Raw genomic sequence first — 16,245 nt, forward strand, 5'->3', positions numbered from 1 at the left:
GCTTTAGTTTCGCCGTGCAGCTTTACCAGAAAACTCAGCCCAGCTGTGCGCCGCCTCGCGACCACCTGCGAGAGCACCGAACCACTTAACCTCCTCGTACCCCACGCGCGTAGAGCGGAGTCTTCACGTCACAGGCGAGTAAAACCTCGGAACAGCTGGCGCCGCGACACGCCTCACGCCTCCTCTGTTCCGTGCGTGCGTACTGCCGCCATGGGAAGACCCATGCCTGCACCCAAGGTTCAGCGCACGTAGGAAGGAAACTGGGGAGAGGCCCTACCCCCTCCGCGCGCTAGAAGAAAGTGTGGAGGAAATGACGTAGTAGGTTCTCCTTTGTTTTGCTGTTTTTTTTATTTCTTTGCTGTAGTCGCCCCGCCTTTTGGGACACAATGGCGGCTTTGTTATTGTTCTGTGCGCTCACACGTGTTGCTCCGTAGTACAGTGCACTAGAAAATATACTTCTAGTTCACTGTACTCCGTGGGTTTCGTACCGTGGCAAAGGCGCCGTGCGGGCAGGTTTGCATTGGTCTCCGTGTTTTGTTGCGCTGCGTTATCTGGACCGTGCTCTACCGGATGTTGCTGTGGCCAGGTGGGACAGGAGGAACTAAAGTTTGTGAAATGAACGCGCATGGAACGCTGTACGCTATCTACCGCGCCACGGCAACGGCAACGGACGAAGGAATATCCGCCCTTTTTGGCGGAATCATGCTAACGTGCTAACCATTGTTTAGTATTGCTGCGGAGCGCGCGAGTCAGAGCAGTACAGTTGCGCGCAGTGCGGCGGGGTTTCGCGAGAAATGTAAACAAGAGAGGAGAGCTGGCCCGATAGGCGGAGCAACGCCATGAGCAACGTCAACTTCCGGCTTCACTTTCGCTTCACAAAGAGTGACGTCAGGGCCTCTCCTGGGAAGACCGAATAAAGTCGGGACGCCCGAAGAAGCGGCTTACCAGGAAGAGCGCCGTACTGCCAAGCGAGAAGCGATGCGTCGCCGCCGAGATGATCCGGAACACCGCACAGAGCTGCGGCTGAGAATAGGCGACGCCGAGTCGAGGATTCCGAGTTTCAGTCCAGGGAACGCGAGTTGGCGCGTGAGCGCTCGATGTCGCCGAGCAAGCGATCCTGGCCTGCGACTGCTCGAAAACTTCCAGCGTCAAGCCCGCCGAAATAACTTAGCAAAATCTAGCATAATCTCGCAAAACTTAGAAACAACTTAACCAAGCCTATCATAACCTTGCAAAACCTAGAAACGAATTAGCCAAGCCTACCAACAACTTAGCAGAACCTAGCATAACCTCGCAAAACCTGCAAACAACTTAGGCAAGCCACATAAAAGCTAGGTGATCCCATGCTCTGCTGTTGACTCCAGCCTTGCACCACTAGTGCAAGCTGGGCACATTTTTTTTCTTAAAAACCAGGCAATTAACTGGTACCAGTGTTATACTAAACGAAGTCGACGCCAAAATTCGATCGTCCTGCAAATTTTGAGCAAGAACAGCGCAAAACCTTTTTTTTCTCGAACACCCGCAGCAAAATATTCAGGACCCTGTATTATTTGGGGAAAATATAAGCCCCGTAAGATATACGAGTGAGTGCATGCTTGTGTGTTTCGTTAGCAGCACACACTATAGGTGTGTGCATGACCTCAGCGCCAATTCTGGAAGATCTAGTCGGTTTCCCATTGCATGCACAATGCTCGAGAGTTCTATAGATGGAGGCGAACTCTCGTCCTCACACATGCAGAGCTTTCTACAGAAACGCCATATTGGCACCACGTGCTACAAGCACTCCACGCAATGCTAGCAGCGTTCAAAGAACCAATGTTTCGAGTGCTTCCGTCAAATTATATTGACAAAAGGTTAGACGTATCGTGCACTATCTTTACTACTCATGTCATCTGAAGATAAAACGATGCCTATTGCTTTTCAAGTTGCATAATTGTCACGATTGTTACTTCGCAGGTATCCAGCTGCAACTGGGCGACATACGTTCCTCTGAACTTGACATATCTGGACGAAGACAGTGTCATGACGGCCACCATTGAAAATCTGGTGGCCAGCGACTGCCGGTGCTCCACCCGCCGGTGATGGGCACACAGTGTTGTGACGGCATTCTTTGGGCGGTTCCTGGCTGATCTCGGCACACGCGTTCTGACGCGTACGTTGCACTATGGTCACCGAAAAAAGGCCTGGTAGTAAGGCACCCCCGATCGGCCTCTAAACCACCGAACACGTCGGCGCGCGGCCTGTGAAGTAAGCCATCGTTTGCTCATGTGCATACGAGCCAAACTAGGCTGCGCGCCCTCGCCGGCTTATCGACATACTCAATACCTTTTCCAGTGACCCTAGTGTGACGCTCTATATATATTCTTGTGTACCAGGCCTAGTGATGCTCGGGAAATATTTTCCGTGGATGCCGACTTTCGCGCTTTTCTTTGGGCAACAACCGAAGCTTGAAGCCGAAAGCCTTGGCCCCCTACCGCGACTACGCGTGTACGCCCCGAGCTTGGGTTGCAGCCCAAGAAAACAACCAAGCGGTGGCCCAGCCTTGACCGCAACTGTCCATTTGAAGCTTAGAACAAAGACACCTTTCGCAGCCGGACGCTGGTTTCGGCCGATTTTGCAATTGCTGTCCGGTGCAATAAGCGTATATGACCCGAGAGATCAGTGCTGCCCTTTGTCCTTTAGGGAACCGCTCATATCTGGTTGAATACGATCTGGTTAAAAGGATGATTTTCTCAAAAGATATGCTTAGGAATTACCTCAGCCTTCGAGCCCTAATGCCCACAAACTGTTTTTGCTAAAATATTGGTTTGGGTGATGCATTACCACTAGCGTGAAGCTTCACCCACTGCAGCTGTCCAAGTGCAAAAGAAGTGTCAGGAGACGCATACCACCTTGATGCTTGCAGAATGTTACATGCTTTAGTAAAATCCAGGAACGCGAAAGTAATACTTCAAAGAGGCCTGTACTGTGACTCTTTGAATAATTGGTGTCAGATTTGAAATTGATTTTATCAATTCCATAAGCATATGCTCTTGCTTTAATAAGTAATGTAATTAGCACCTTTAAAATTACCATGTGAAGTGTTTGATTGCATAAAGTGAGTTGTCAGTTCAATAATTGCTAGCTCAGACATGACAACGCACCTGGCTGTTTAGAAACGTACAGACAACGTGGCATCCTCTCAGTGACAATATCTTTAAGGCCATGGATCATTTCACTGAACTCAAGACTGTACAAAACCTTTTTAAGCATCATTATGGTTGTGCTGTCAGATGCTGACGTTGCATTCAATGTCAGAAAAGGAATACTAGTGAAAATGGAAAATGCAGCCAGACATTTCATTTGGTGTGCCCTGCCCCCTGCATGGCATAACACACAGTTGCAATGCCTGATATAGGCAACTATTGCAGTGGCAGACTGAACACACATAGAATATCATGGCCTGTACACCATTGATGAGGTATGAGAAACATGTGTTCCCTTTCAATCACTACTGTGATAGGAAGGAAGCAGAGACTGAGCAAGTTCTGCGCACCGACTCACTCAGTGCGCTAATGAACACAAGGAGACGGGTAACCTTTTGCTGCTTCGCGAGAAGTTCTCGCTGGCTTGTTAGATGGTCTTTCTTCTTAGTGGCATGATACTCTTGCAGTTCATTTCATATTTCTGACATGATTAAATGCCAGCAACCACCACACAATATTGGAAATTGTGTTTCTGCCATTATTGTCCCTGTAAACACTAGATCCTTTGCATGTTTTGTTGTGTAGTGTGTATACATGCCCATGTAAATAGCCACCTGTGTCTTTAAGCTTATCTTCAAGCTATGTGAATTTTCATTTGAACGCAAACTACAGTCATAATATTGCATTGAGTGAACACAATGAGCGAACGCAACTTAGCAACATGTTATAGTTCCACGTTATATTTTTTTTAGTGGTAAAGAACAAAAATTCAAAGTTGGAAACCATTAATAGGGCTACCGTGTGCAAGATTTCACAAAACTACTTTTTTTATTAACAGAATATTGTACATATTGATAACAAGTAGTAATGACTGACACTAGGCCAATGTCAATATCTGCTCCATTCAATAACATATGCATACTGCATCTGTTCAGCGTCTTCTCTCTTTAATAAATAGGCACCACATGTTAAGCTCTTACATTCTTGAAACCACACATTTAAAATCCATGAAGCCTTACATTTATTTGATAAACAGTATACATGCACAATCAGCTGTTACCACTTGGCAATAACCATAGGAAAAGTACAAACCATCAAAAACAGCGGTATGCTGTAAACAGACAGTGGTATGTTGTAAAGTGTACCTCAATTCACATTTCAAATTCGCAATTTTCTGCACAATGAAAAACACCAAACTGCTGAAGTGAACAAATAAAGTTTGTGATAGTATACAAAATGCCGTTAACCAAACGTGCAGATAGGGTGCTCTTTACAACTTATATTTGCAATTGCTTGGTCCTTCAACTAAACTTGCAACTTTATCAGTTACAGGAGTTTCATGAAATCATAAGAACGAAGTACAAATATTATTGCAGTCACGTATCCAAAAGCTCTTGAACCGCTTTACTGCTTCGATTACTCAACTTGTTCTTCATGAAGTCATTAGCAAAGTGTTGAGAACACGGTCTGATATGTAAATATTTGCTTTTCATTTATTACTGTGAAATGAGTTTTCCCACTATGAAAGCTAATATATGTCGTCAGCTCTGCATGACAGCTTTGACTAGCCATTTTTACTGGCCACCAGCAAAAAACTTATTTCCTCTCCAGTTGTTCTGAACACATATCAGGGCTCAAAAACATTGAAACAGCACTTAGTTTCTTTCTAGGCTTTCTTAGATGTCAATCTGAAAGTAATAACACTACACATACTAAGCTTTGCAAACTGAAAAGTGATAATGCATATTTACAGAGCCCTCTCGTTAAATGTGTTGTGAGTTGTTTTCTATAAGTAGCAAAACTAGTTGCCATAGATATGCCTTGTGCCCCCAGTTGTTATAATGCATGGCTTGCTATTGTATATATGCAACTTAGAATCATGACCCCATATTTGTAACCGTTTAAAAATAAAGTGTTTTTCACAGCCTCAGCCCTGAAAGTTGTTTTGATGTGCAACAACAACCACGTAAGGCATAACAGGATGTCTAATGATCTACAAGCTCCCTGGGACTCTGCGTTTTGAGAAATGAACGAAGTCAACAGCAACGTCTGCTGAGTCACGTTTGTGAAATGTGTACAGTCGATCAATGTTATAGCGAAGCTCTGCCACCACCCTGCAGTTGACACCCCATTCCTCAGATTTCTTCTTAATGTGCTGCAAAATAAACAAAGAAAAGGCATCCAATTAACAACATGACTAACAGTTGAATTAAATCAATAGACAACACTATATCAATAACAGCATCAAGGGAGGAGCTTCAAAACTAAAATCAAAAGACGAAATGGATATACCTAGAAGACCAGGAACGTACAAGAATACAAGGGAGCATACTAACATTTGGCTCATTAGTGAACCAGACCTAGAGGTGGCCTTTCTTCAAGGGAAAGAGAAAATTCTATGCATTAGAGACATACTTTTGCACTCCCAGCTACTAAACTTCGTTCAAATTTGACAGCCTCACGAAAAAATTTAGGAAGTGGCAACACCCATGTGGCCTCATGAGAAGGCCAGGCAACCCAAGGTGTCATATCAAGAAAGTTCTCAGTCACTCAACTCAAAAAGTGTTCAGCAATGTGCTGTGGGAAGCTTAACGCTCGAGTAAGAAAGGAAAGCATTTTGAAGGCCTGGTGTTAAACTGAAGCATCAATTCGTCATCAGCTTCACCATCGAGCCGCCAAAAAGAAACTCATTTGAGTTCAATGGTTTCATAATTTTGAAAAGCCTCTTCATAACATGGATATAACAGGATTCCATCCCCTCATACCTTGCAGAAGAAGCATGTACGGAAACAGCCTATTCTTCTTCCAAAGAGCAAGATAGTGCAAATACCATCAGTGTACAGAACAACACATGGCTTCTACTTGTTTTGCCTTTCTGGTAGGCATATTTAGCTTGACAGAAATAACACTAATAAGAAGTGGTTCACAATAGTGTATCAGAAGAAGTGAATTTCCTAAGAAGGATGTCAAATCTTTGCAGAAAATAACTGTAAATAGAGCATTATTGCAAACCAGACATGTGCAGACTTGGTTTTTGCAGGTGCAATCAACACGGAAATTACCTTCGTGAAGCCTGCACAGCAACACATACAGTATCAACTAGCAGTTTCATAACAATGTTACAAAATGCTTTTTTTAGGGATTTAAGATTTTTTAACATTAATTCAGTACAATTTTGCTCCATAGCTTTTTTCTTCAAGGCATGACAGTGACAAGATGAGATGGAGAACACATATATATGTAGAAATAAGAGCAGAAATACTACTGCACGGAATTCCTGTCCTTTCTCCACATATCAATTTATATGGTTTTCATAAACAATTTCATCATGCAGAGCACTCCAAACTTTCAGTTTATTATGTGCTTATATGTGCTAACCTTATGAACTGTCACGCATTGATTGGCTGAGTGGTGAAGTAATACAATTCAAAAGAAACTTTGTCAGATCTACGAGAACTGAAATTACACAGAAGTGTATAAAAGCATTAGCAATGATGGCTAAATATCATAATCATATGGGCATTTACAGTGCAATTTAAGCCAGAATGTTCCCACCTGAAACACACTGACATAAGAGAAATCGTTGTCTACTCCAATGTAACATAGACATCGACTCACCTCTCTTGTTGAAGTTTTATGCAAACTGTAAACAGATCCTGATGACATGAAGAGTGCTGCCTTCAGAAAAACCATGTCAAGGCCTGCAGAAATGGCTTCTTACATTGAGTATGTAGCAGAGAGCTGTTAGGGCACATAAATCTACCAATGAGAATACTAAAGTCTGCATGTTATAATAATAATAATAATAATAATAATAATAATAATTATTATTATTATTATTATTTCCATCTACTTGATGGAGGAGGCTGCAAGTAAAAGTTGCTCCAGTAGAGGCAGCTTGACGAAGCCCGCAGCCCCCTTCAGAATATTCGGCAACAACAATTCATACATGCGCACACATATGCATTATACCTATATATACACACATGTACCCACATACCCGCAATACAACTGACACAAGAAAGGCGACAGGACAAGCGCCTTGTCCTGTCGCCTTGTGTCCGTTGTATTGCGCTAAACAAAGTATTTATGGATCTGTACCAACTAGCCCGCCAACGCATTGTGCTGAACACGCATACCCATATACATGCAGAGCTACTGGTGTCCAGATGAAAAATACTTGGGTAGCTTGTGTAGTTCTCATGGTGAATACAAATGAAATAAGTAGACGCCGCTGAACATATATATATATATGTGTGTGCGTGCGTGTCTGTGTGCGTACGTGTGTGTACAATTATAATTTTACCTTTCATCCAGTGAATGTATTTGAACCTCATGCTATTAGGAATCTCAATTCCTAAGTATTTAGTGCGTGACAGAAGGTATGAAAAACTGCCCCCTTGGAATGTGATGATCTAACAGGCATGATGGCAACGAAGTAAACAGCTAGAACTTAGCATGGAGAGCCAGAAAACTATATTTACATGCAGTGTCTCATGACTCATACGAGGACAAACTACTATTTTTCCATATGCTCAGATTGTTTCACGGGTTATATTGAGGATGAAATGTGTGTGTCTGTGTGTGTGTGTGTGCGTGTGTGTTTTCCAAAAAATCATGGTACAGTGCTCACTTTATCAGCATATTAATTTTGTCCCGATCCTAAAACTTCAGACCATGTTAATTAAGAACAGTCAAACTGCAACACCAATGGTTGTTTTTTTTATGATGTCTACATTCCTCAGACTTGTTTGGACAACTGAAACATGCGAGCCACTTTACAGATGACTGACTGCACATGTTTGCAATGCAGCTTTCTAGCCCAAACTGATAAAATGCTAATTTCAGGACCTCTGAACCCAGGTACACTGATAAATTGAAACAGACAAATGTACAACTTGAATGAATGTTCCCCATGGTGCAAATTATATATTTTTTTAAATGTAGCACAGCAGACCAAAAAAGCCAGCAAAGCATGAAAGGAGGAAGTGAACTGGCATGACCCCAATATTCTCACAACTAGCAAAAAGGGGGCCAGAGCTTTTTCAAGCAGCAAAGTGCAATTCTTTCTGTCACTTGCTATTAAAGCTTCTTCTTCCTTTCAAAATAAAAATTTTAAATGCCAAGTTTATGACACTGGTGAAAAGCTTGCACTGCCAGAATCTCGCTGTTACATTCCTTTCAGAAAAGAAGTGTAAGCAATGACAGTATAAGGCATGGAAACAGTGAATAACTGTGAAATGATATGCCTAGTTATACAATGCCACAAAAGTGCAGTAGTTAGCTAATGTGCCTTAGGAAGTGTTCGATTGGGATAAAAATCAGGGGAAAAGACACATACACAAGATATGAGAACTTCACAGCGCACAATACGGTTTGCTTTTGTCGAGCATTCATCCTGCCATTTGTACAGCCTTGTATCTTGTGTATGCATGCTCTTCTCATGACTCGTGACACCTAACACATAAATAATCGCCTCCTCCTGCACTCATCTTCATTGTGAACAAGGGACCCATAGCGTTCTCGAAATGTCCTTTTATGTTTTATTCATCTTGAACCTTATGCGAGTGCTAGTTTATTTGACAATGCATCACCCTTACCTGACGAGTTTTCGTCAAACTTTAGACCATGTAGCAACTTGCCCAGTGCCTAGCCATGTTAGGATCCTAAGTAGCTAAGTCTCTCCTAGGATCCTAAGAAGATCCATAAGAGTGACAACACATGGTTAATTAAATTATGGGGTTTTACGTGCCAAAACCACTTTCTGATTATGAGGCATGCCGTAGTGGGGAACTCTGGAACTTTCGACCACCTGCGCTTCTTTAACATGCACCGAAATCTAAGTACATGCCTGTTTACGCATTTCACCCTCATCGAAATGTGGCCGCCGTGGCCGGGATTCGATCTCGCGACCTCATGCTCGGCAGCCCAACACCAAAGCCACTGAGCAACCACGGCGGGTTACAACACAACACGTGGTGCTCATTCTTATTTCAGTCCTTGTCCTTCTAGCGCTACTTAGGATCCCAGTACAATAGATAAACTAGCCCGAATCACCGCCTTAACCTTGTTGTTCAGGCAGTACTATGAACATTTTCAAAAACGCAGTCGGCATGACATGCAGTTAGAGGACATTTATTCATATTGATCTCAATTCTTTTCAATAAATTGTTTTAAATATTTCAAACTGGCATCCTGTGTGTAGTGCACCAAACGTAATTTGGCGTCTAATCTTGTTTCCACACACACACAAAAAAAAGTGCAGTTGGCATCAAGAATTCCGATAATCAAGACTAGATACTGCAATTGAGACTAAGAACCATATTGTTTGCTACTTTTAGAACAAAAACAAAAACTATCAGACAGCTGCTGCCTCTTCTACCACATCGAAAATTTATTTTCGGCTCAAACCAGGGTATGCAAGTCTTTATTTTTTCACTTACCCTTCGTCCTAGTGCCGAATGGAGGGTTCATAACTACGGTGTCAAATGCGTCTTTCCATCGCATGTCTGGCGTCAGTGCAAGGTCCCACTGTATCATGTCCACTGTACTTATATCCATTTCCGCGCAGTTTTGCAAACAGATTTGCAAGGCGGCAGCATCGATGTCGAATCCAACTATATGTCTGGTAGCAAGCACAAAACCAAAATGATCCGCTTACATTCAGCTCAACAAAAGCTCCCTCGACTATTTCAATCGTTTTATCGTTGTACAAGGCTTTTTGGTGAAGATGTTAGAATAGACAGACGAATGCCCTGTTATATATAACAGCAGCCAGCAATGAAGCTGTAAGTACTGTCAACTTTTCTTTTTGAAGATATGAAAATATATATACAATCTTACTTGCTTCATTAGGCGCCACCGACTTTAGATTACACGTAGCTGCAAAGCTAGTGCTGGCATCCAAACTGATGTGACAATCGCAGCATCCCCTTTCGCACGAGAGCAACGCAGAAGCACTTCTAGAAAAACAGTGCAGGAACAGGAGCAATAAACGACTGAACAACACAGGCGCTGTTATAGAATGATAAAAACAGGTAGTGTGAAAGTGCACGGTGTAGAAGAAGCACTGCACAAGGGTGTACACTGTAATGTACCGCGCAACAATTGGTGCTGTTGCTGCGTTTTTTTTTTTCTTCTCGAAATGTTGCTCAACCAACTCGCCCAATTTCGCTATCTGGTACACTGCAGCAGCCTTCTGCTTATGTTTTTTAGCGACTTATGACCAATACGAAAACTCACCCCGCGTTCAGAACAGCAGCACCTATGCTCAGTATCCCTGCACCGCAACCAAGATCGGCCACCAATTTGCTTTCGATTTCCCCTTGGCTGAACACATGATGCATCACGTGTGCTGCGTAGAAACAAGAGACGCAAGAAAAAAAAACATGTTCGTAATCGAAAATTTATATTGAAAGGCAGCGTTCTGCTCTGTTGTGCTCAATTTCTTTGAAGCATCAAAAAAGCGTCTTTAAAATGACGCGGTCGTGAGCAGTGTAAATAAAAATTGCACGCGCAAGAGTTAGCAAAGTTTAAACATTTATGTCAAAAGAGAAATCGTGAGCGCACCTGCAATGTCCGGTGGCGTCGGGTACTGCTCCAAATGAACGTTCGGAGAATTGAAAGTATCAACATCATCCAGGATGCTCTTCAGATGTTTTAGCTTCATTACAGCAAAGACAGGGTGAAAATTCCAGGCGGTGACCGTGATTTTCGATCGTTATACGCACATGAACTACTTGTCTGTGCTCATGAATATCACTCTGTGTATAAAAGAGGACGAGCAAGTTAACGACATCGCCGACAGCACGCACCACCACAACAGCTTTCTAAACGGCGAGCACGCACAACGCTTTCACTGGAGGCCGCCATGTTTATTACATAGTTGCCAAGAGACGTTGCATCAAGCGCTAAATAGCCTACATCATATAGCACTTCCCACGGCGCTGTGCAAATCACGACCATACAGTAGGTCGTGGTGTAAATGTTCTTTTTTCTCATAAAGTATTTAAAACAACATAAAGCAAAAACATTCACAAAATTTACAAAGTGTCCAAATTGAAGTCGCAGGTGAGGTCGATCCAAACAACGTTTATAGATACTTTTAAGGTATCTATAAACGTTGGATCCAAATGGGTGGCGAAGTTTTGGGTGAAAAGTGGTCTAGAACAACATTGGTCTAGAACGTATCGTCGCCGACATCAGCAAAAACGGTTTCGAGTAAAGTGTACTAGAATACAGTTCAGTGGGCCAATCAGCTGGGGCGGCGCATGCTTTGCAGTGAGGCGCGCGGCGACGAAAAAGACTGTGGCGGCGCTGCGATCGAACTAGATTAATGGCGCAACCCATTGCCCCGATTCCAAGGGGACGCTCATAACATTCATCCATCTATCCATCCATTGAGCCGCATTATAGTGCCTAGAATGTACTCTAGTGCGCCGTGCACCCGCTCTTTTCAATGTAGAAGCGTGGCGCCGCCTGCAATGAATGCCCACGGTGGCCGGCAGAGGTCGCTGCCATACGGGTGGGTGCAGACCGCGCGTGTCGTCTGCTTCGCACATCAGTTTCGCAGCGGTTTCGTCGGTTTCTGTGTTTGCGTTTTCTGTCTGATTACAGCGTTGCGTGTTTGTTCTTGGTGTTGGCCAAGAATGAGTGCGTCGCTGCTATGTTCGTGTGCTTGTCATTACGAGAACTATGCGGCGGCAGTGAAAAAATGCCGAAGCTAGAGTGCAAGGGGAGGACCTGCTTTGTGCCGTTGTGTAGAAGCGGTTACCGCTCGAACAAAAGGCGTGTATCCTTGTTCACTCCACCATCTGACACGAAGCGGTAGCAGAATGGGCAAGAATTACCAGGAGAACGGACAGAAGGCTGGCACCAACTACTGTGGTTTGTGAAAAACATTTAGAAAACAGTTTAGTCTAGCGTGCGTTCTCTATCACCGTGAACGGCGTTGCCCACGAGATTTCTCGGGATAAAACACGCCTGAAACCCTACGCCATACCAACAATATTTCCTGAGTATCCTAAGCATGCGCCTTGTGAGTGCCAGGAAAAAGAAAAAAACAAGAAAGAAGGAGCAGTAGTGCTTTGAACTACTATACTGCAGGTTATGTTGCACGAAAGATCACTGCCAAAAGTTCTTGACCACAGTGTGCAGGCTTAATTCCTCTGCGTAAGTAAAGCTGAAACTAGTGCCGACGCTGCTTCATATTGCACTACCCATTTTGACAATGGAGGCCTTGTCTATCTTAGACCTTGTCAACCGCTGTGAAGGCCATGGAAGATGCTTTCGCTGTGTTGTTTAGCAAAAACAAGTTAGATGTAGCGAGTCTAGCTGATTTTTCAGGTCATCTCCAAACTCCAAACATTGGCCTTTCCACAACTAGGGTGCCCAGAGCATGAAAAACCAGCTTTGACAGCAGTTGTGAAGTTCTATGTTTTCTTGAGGTTTCGGTTTTTGTAAAAGGCATCAACAAAGATCGGGAAGCGCAAAGTCAACGGCAGAAGCTCCTTAAACTGCGTCACTGCCACTAGATCTATCTTCTTCATGTATGTGTACATTATCTCATATCTAGTGCTGCCTTGTGCCTGCGTTTGACTGTTGTTACGCTTGAATAAAATATTTGTTACGCTCAAATAAAAGATCTGTTTATTATTTTTGCTCACGTATATCAGAACTAAAAAGAAATCTGCACGTATTTACCTAGTATAAAAAATGGATAGTAACCAGAACACCACAGTTCATTTTACAGGCTAATTTATTTACTCATTATCATACCCTCGGGGCCCAATGGGCATTATGAGGGGATGGGTACATGATTTACAAACAATCAAAAACATTAAAACCTATGAGGACAACAGTAAGATAAATAGGCAGAAACAGCAGCAAATAAAATAAAAAGAAAGAACAGCGAAATTCGAGCCATTTCAAAAGATGATCGGTTACAACGACCTTGAATGGTTATGCATTAATATAACATTAATAGAACAGTAACGCAACCTTAAAATTATTTTACTTTATTAGAATAAAAAATGCAATCTAAAGCTTACGCTTAAAAAAATTACGCTGCCATCATCGCTAGAATAAAAAACGTGTCCTTATACCTATCGCCTAAAAGACACGAAGACGAACGCCTTGCAAAGCCTACTGTAATCCACCCTAATTCTCCTTCATGCGCTCTAATCCACCTTAATTCACCTTAATCCAATCACTAATCAATCATTAAATTTGCTAATCATTAATCATCTCTTATACACGGCTGGACATGCTTTGGTTCGCTTCTGGCCTTCCTTGGATCGTGTGATATGTTCTGTACCTCACAACACGACTTTGAAACATAGAGATCTAAAGCTTTTGCCTTAAAAATTACGTTTTCTCTTCGCCAGCATAGAAACACGAGGTTCCCCGCTCGAAGCCGAGCTGAGCTAGCACAAGCTTTTCACGCAAGCGACAAGCGCTAAAGAAGCCTGTTGTAATCAAAACAAACCCTAATCAGTAATCAGCTGCCCACATTTGAACTGTGCTGGTGCTACGGCTTAATAAAAACAGAAAGCGCAGCAGTCCGCTTGCCGATGGTGTGGAAACACGGCGGGCTAAGAAGATCGGATGATACCGCTCATGCCGCGGCACCCACCTGTACTGCAGCGCTCCTAGCGGCAGCCGCCGGCATTCATTGCATCCGGTGCCATAGAGTTTCCTACAAAAATTTTTGTAGGAAACTCCATGTCCGGTGCCACTCGGGAGGCCGCGGACGGTACACTAGCCAGTATATTCTAGGCACTATAGCCGCAGCGAGGTAGCGCCATTCGAAACTGCTAGCGATACTTCTAAAAAGGGTCATTCGTACTACTTCACGCGCAAGTATACGCGTTCAGACCACTCAAACGGCGTTTATATTAGGATATAACATGTATTTATGCCCTAGCAATAGATTCCTTTCTTTCTCTTCTTTATTTCATTTTATGTATATTTTTTAATGCCGCTCGGTGATTGCGCGTGCATGGCGGCTCCAGTGCCGATTTTCCTTCTACTACGTTATTTCAGGGTTCCCTTTGGAGAACAAATATTTTTCTTGTTCTTCAAGCAGCATGTATCTCTCACGTGTATTTTTGCTCAATAGTTTTTCATCAGTAGGTCTCGCGAAACGCAGACGGAAAAACATATCTGCTTCCTACTCGCCGCTTCAAACAAAAGATGTTTGCCCTATCCGGCGCCCTGCACTCAGATTTACGGGCAGTATTCTTATAGAAAAACAAAAAAAGAAAACGGCAGTGCAACATCCCATTCATGTTTCCGTGTTCCTAGCGTAATACAATGCGGAGTAATTGGCACGGTTCCTTTTATTGCAGCCGTACCTCAGGCGCCGAAAACAGTTGTAGGTAGCCATTATACATGCATGATAATCTTTGGCCCGTAAGCCATGTGAAATTTTTTCTCCAGTCCATGCTTAACAACAACAATGAAAACAAAAACAAAGAAGGGTCCTGGTAGCCTAATTAGTGGCTGCATAGAAGGTACGGCGTTGCGCTGCTAAGCTCGAGCTCACGGGTTCAAACCATATCTCGGAATTCGATGGGAACGAAATGGAAAAAAACACTCGTGTACTTCTGTATAGGGGCACGTTAAAGAACCCCAGTGGTGAGAAGGTGAGAACTGAACAGGGTGCCTCATAACCGTATCGCCAGACGTAAAACGCTAGAATTTGTTTAATTAAAAAAAAAAAGGAAAGTAGCTGCGTTCTTCGGCTTTCTTCTATAGGGTGTATACGAATGAAACTATTCTCGAGTCTGATTTCTGAGAAAAACATGTTACGCTTGTATTATATTTCATTAGTAAATTTAATGTCATTCCCAACTCTAGGTCCGCTCAACTAAGCAGCTTCTGTATTATAAACGGCTTCTATCAGTTATCCGGTGCGCTATCATAAGAACAATAATAAAGCAAGCAAAGGAAACGCATGGCTCACATACACGTAAATATATTTGTAGATCTGCTGTATTCGTTGAAAAACGTAAGTGTGGTACCACATTGGGCACCCAATTTTAATGGGTTGCAGACATGACTGTCAAAAAAAAAGAAGAATGTTTTCCTTGCCTGAATCAAGTTAGCAGATTTACAGGCTGTCCCAAAACGGGGCGTTTATATTGAATGACAGCTAGGAACTTGTTCAGCAGAACCGATTAGCACCCATGCTTTAATTCTCTCAGGAACTAGTGTGCCTCTGTACAGTCACAACTCTCCAGCAGCACAATAATTCGGAACAAGATTCCTCTCTTGTATCGGCCCCTCACCTTCGAGACTTCAAAAGTGCTGTTATTCGTTACGTTCAAACGTAAACGGCTATTCAATACTTTTTAATAGTGCATTCTGAAGTCGAATACGATCTGTATAGCAAATACCATTCGATTAGACTATATGTTTCTACTTCATTTCGCCTGCTGGAACTTTGAAGGAGATCACCAGACAAGCCACGGAGATTACTTTGGTAAAGACTTCCCGGTCTCCCCGGTTCAGTCTGGGTACATGTGCAATATATTTCCCTAACACTGTTGTTAATACTACCGTCCAATAATTGCCTTGATTCCTTTTCTCCGAAAGTGAATTAATTCACCTAGGGCTGGTGCAGCTTTTAAAATGAACATGCTTATTCCGGATGGGAGTTCTCACTTTTTCAATCAGTGTATTTAGAATATTTTATCATTTTTCTCCTGCATACATGTCGTGGAGATATATGTCTATGTATCCTTAGATTTACCTAGAAGTACATTGGCCATTTGCATCTCTTCGCGCCGCGCAGTTAACGAACCTAGTTTATTTCACTATAATATTGTTTTCTACGATCGTTGTCCCTGATCAACGTTCCACCAACAAGAAACCCGCGTCAAATGACGATACCAATAACGTTTTCTTACGTAGCTTCATGTGTCAGACTGCCTCTGTGGCAAAAATTACGTGTTACATTTAGAAAACAATGTTAAAAACAGCAGTTCACCAGGCTAAAGCTACGATTGGTACCGGCCGATAAAAGTCGAGGGCGCACCAATGCAAGTAAAACCATCAA

The 16,245-nt window shown here is 43.0% G+C and overlaps 2 protein-coding genes across 3 annotated transcripts in view; one reads left to right on the forward strand and one right to left on the reverse strand.

Moving 5' to 3' along the window:
• LOC142571567 (bone morphogenetic protein 4-like) overlaps window positions 1–5,115 on the forward strand; it is a 41,620-nt gene extending 36,505 nt beyond the window's left edge. For both annotated transcript variants that reach the window (XM_075680036.1, XM_075680035.1), the window contains exon 8: window positions 1,957–5,115. In XM_075680036.1, coding sequence (XP_075536151.1) covers window positions 1,957–2,082 — 126 coding nt within the window. In that variant the 3' untranslated portion in view covers window positions 2,083–5,115. The remainder of the gene's footprint in view (window positions 1–1,956) is intronic.
• Mettl5 (Methyltransferase like 5) lies at window positions 4,190–11,063 on the reverse strand. The gene is made up of 5 exons (XM_075680037.1): window positions 10,755–11,063; window positions 10,428–10,539; window positions 9,629–9,810; window positions 6,804–6,886; window positions 4,190–5,340 (listed from the first exon to the last, which is right to left on the reverse strand). Exons 1-5 carry the CDS (start codon window positions 10,852–10,854, stop codon window positions 5,179–5,181), a joined length of 639 nt encoding a protein of 212 aa, XP_075536152.1. The 5' UTR covers window positions 10,855–11,063; the 3' UTR covers window positions 4,190–5,178.
• Window positions 11,064–16,245: the final 5,182 nt, after the last annotated feature.

Source organism: Dermacentor variabilis, chromosome 2, assembly GCF_050947875.1.
Source record: "Dermacentor variabilis isolate Ectoservices chromosome 2, ASM5094787v1, whole genome shotgun sequence".
NCBI classification, from domain to species: Eukaryota; Metazoa; Arthropoda; class Arachnida; order Ixodida; family Ixodidae; genus Dermacentor; species Dermacentor variabilis.

What these genes read in the sequence shown, in the direction of transcription:
- Mettl5 (XM_075680037.1), bottom strand. Translation starts at nt 10,854, where the DNA reads ATGAAGCTAAAACATCTGAAGAGCATCCTGGATGATGTTGATACTTTC. An exon ending in GACGCCACCGGACATTGCAG is followed by an intron (nt 10,540 to 10,754) that starts GTGCGCTCACGA and finishes GTTTCTACGCAG; the next exon opens with CACACGTGATGCATCATGTG. An exon ending in ATAAAACTTCAACAAGAGAG is followed by an intron (nt 5,341 to 6,803) that starts GTGAGTCGATGT and finishes TTTATTTTGCAG; the next exon opens with CACATTAAGAAGAAATCTGA.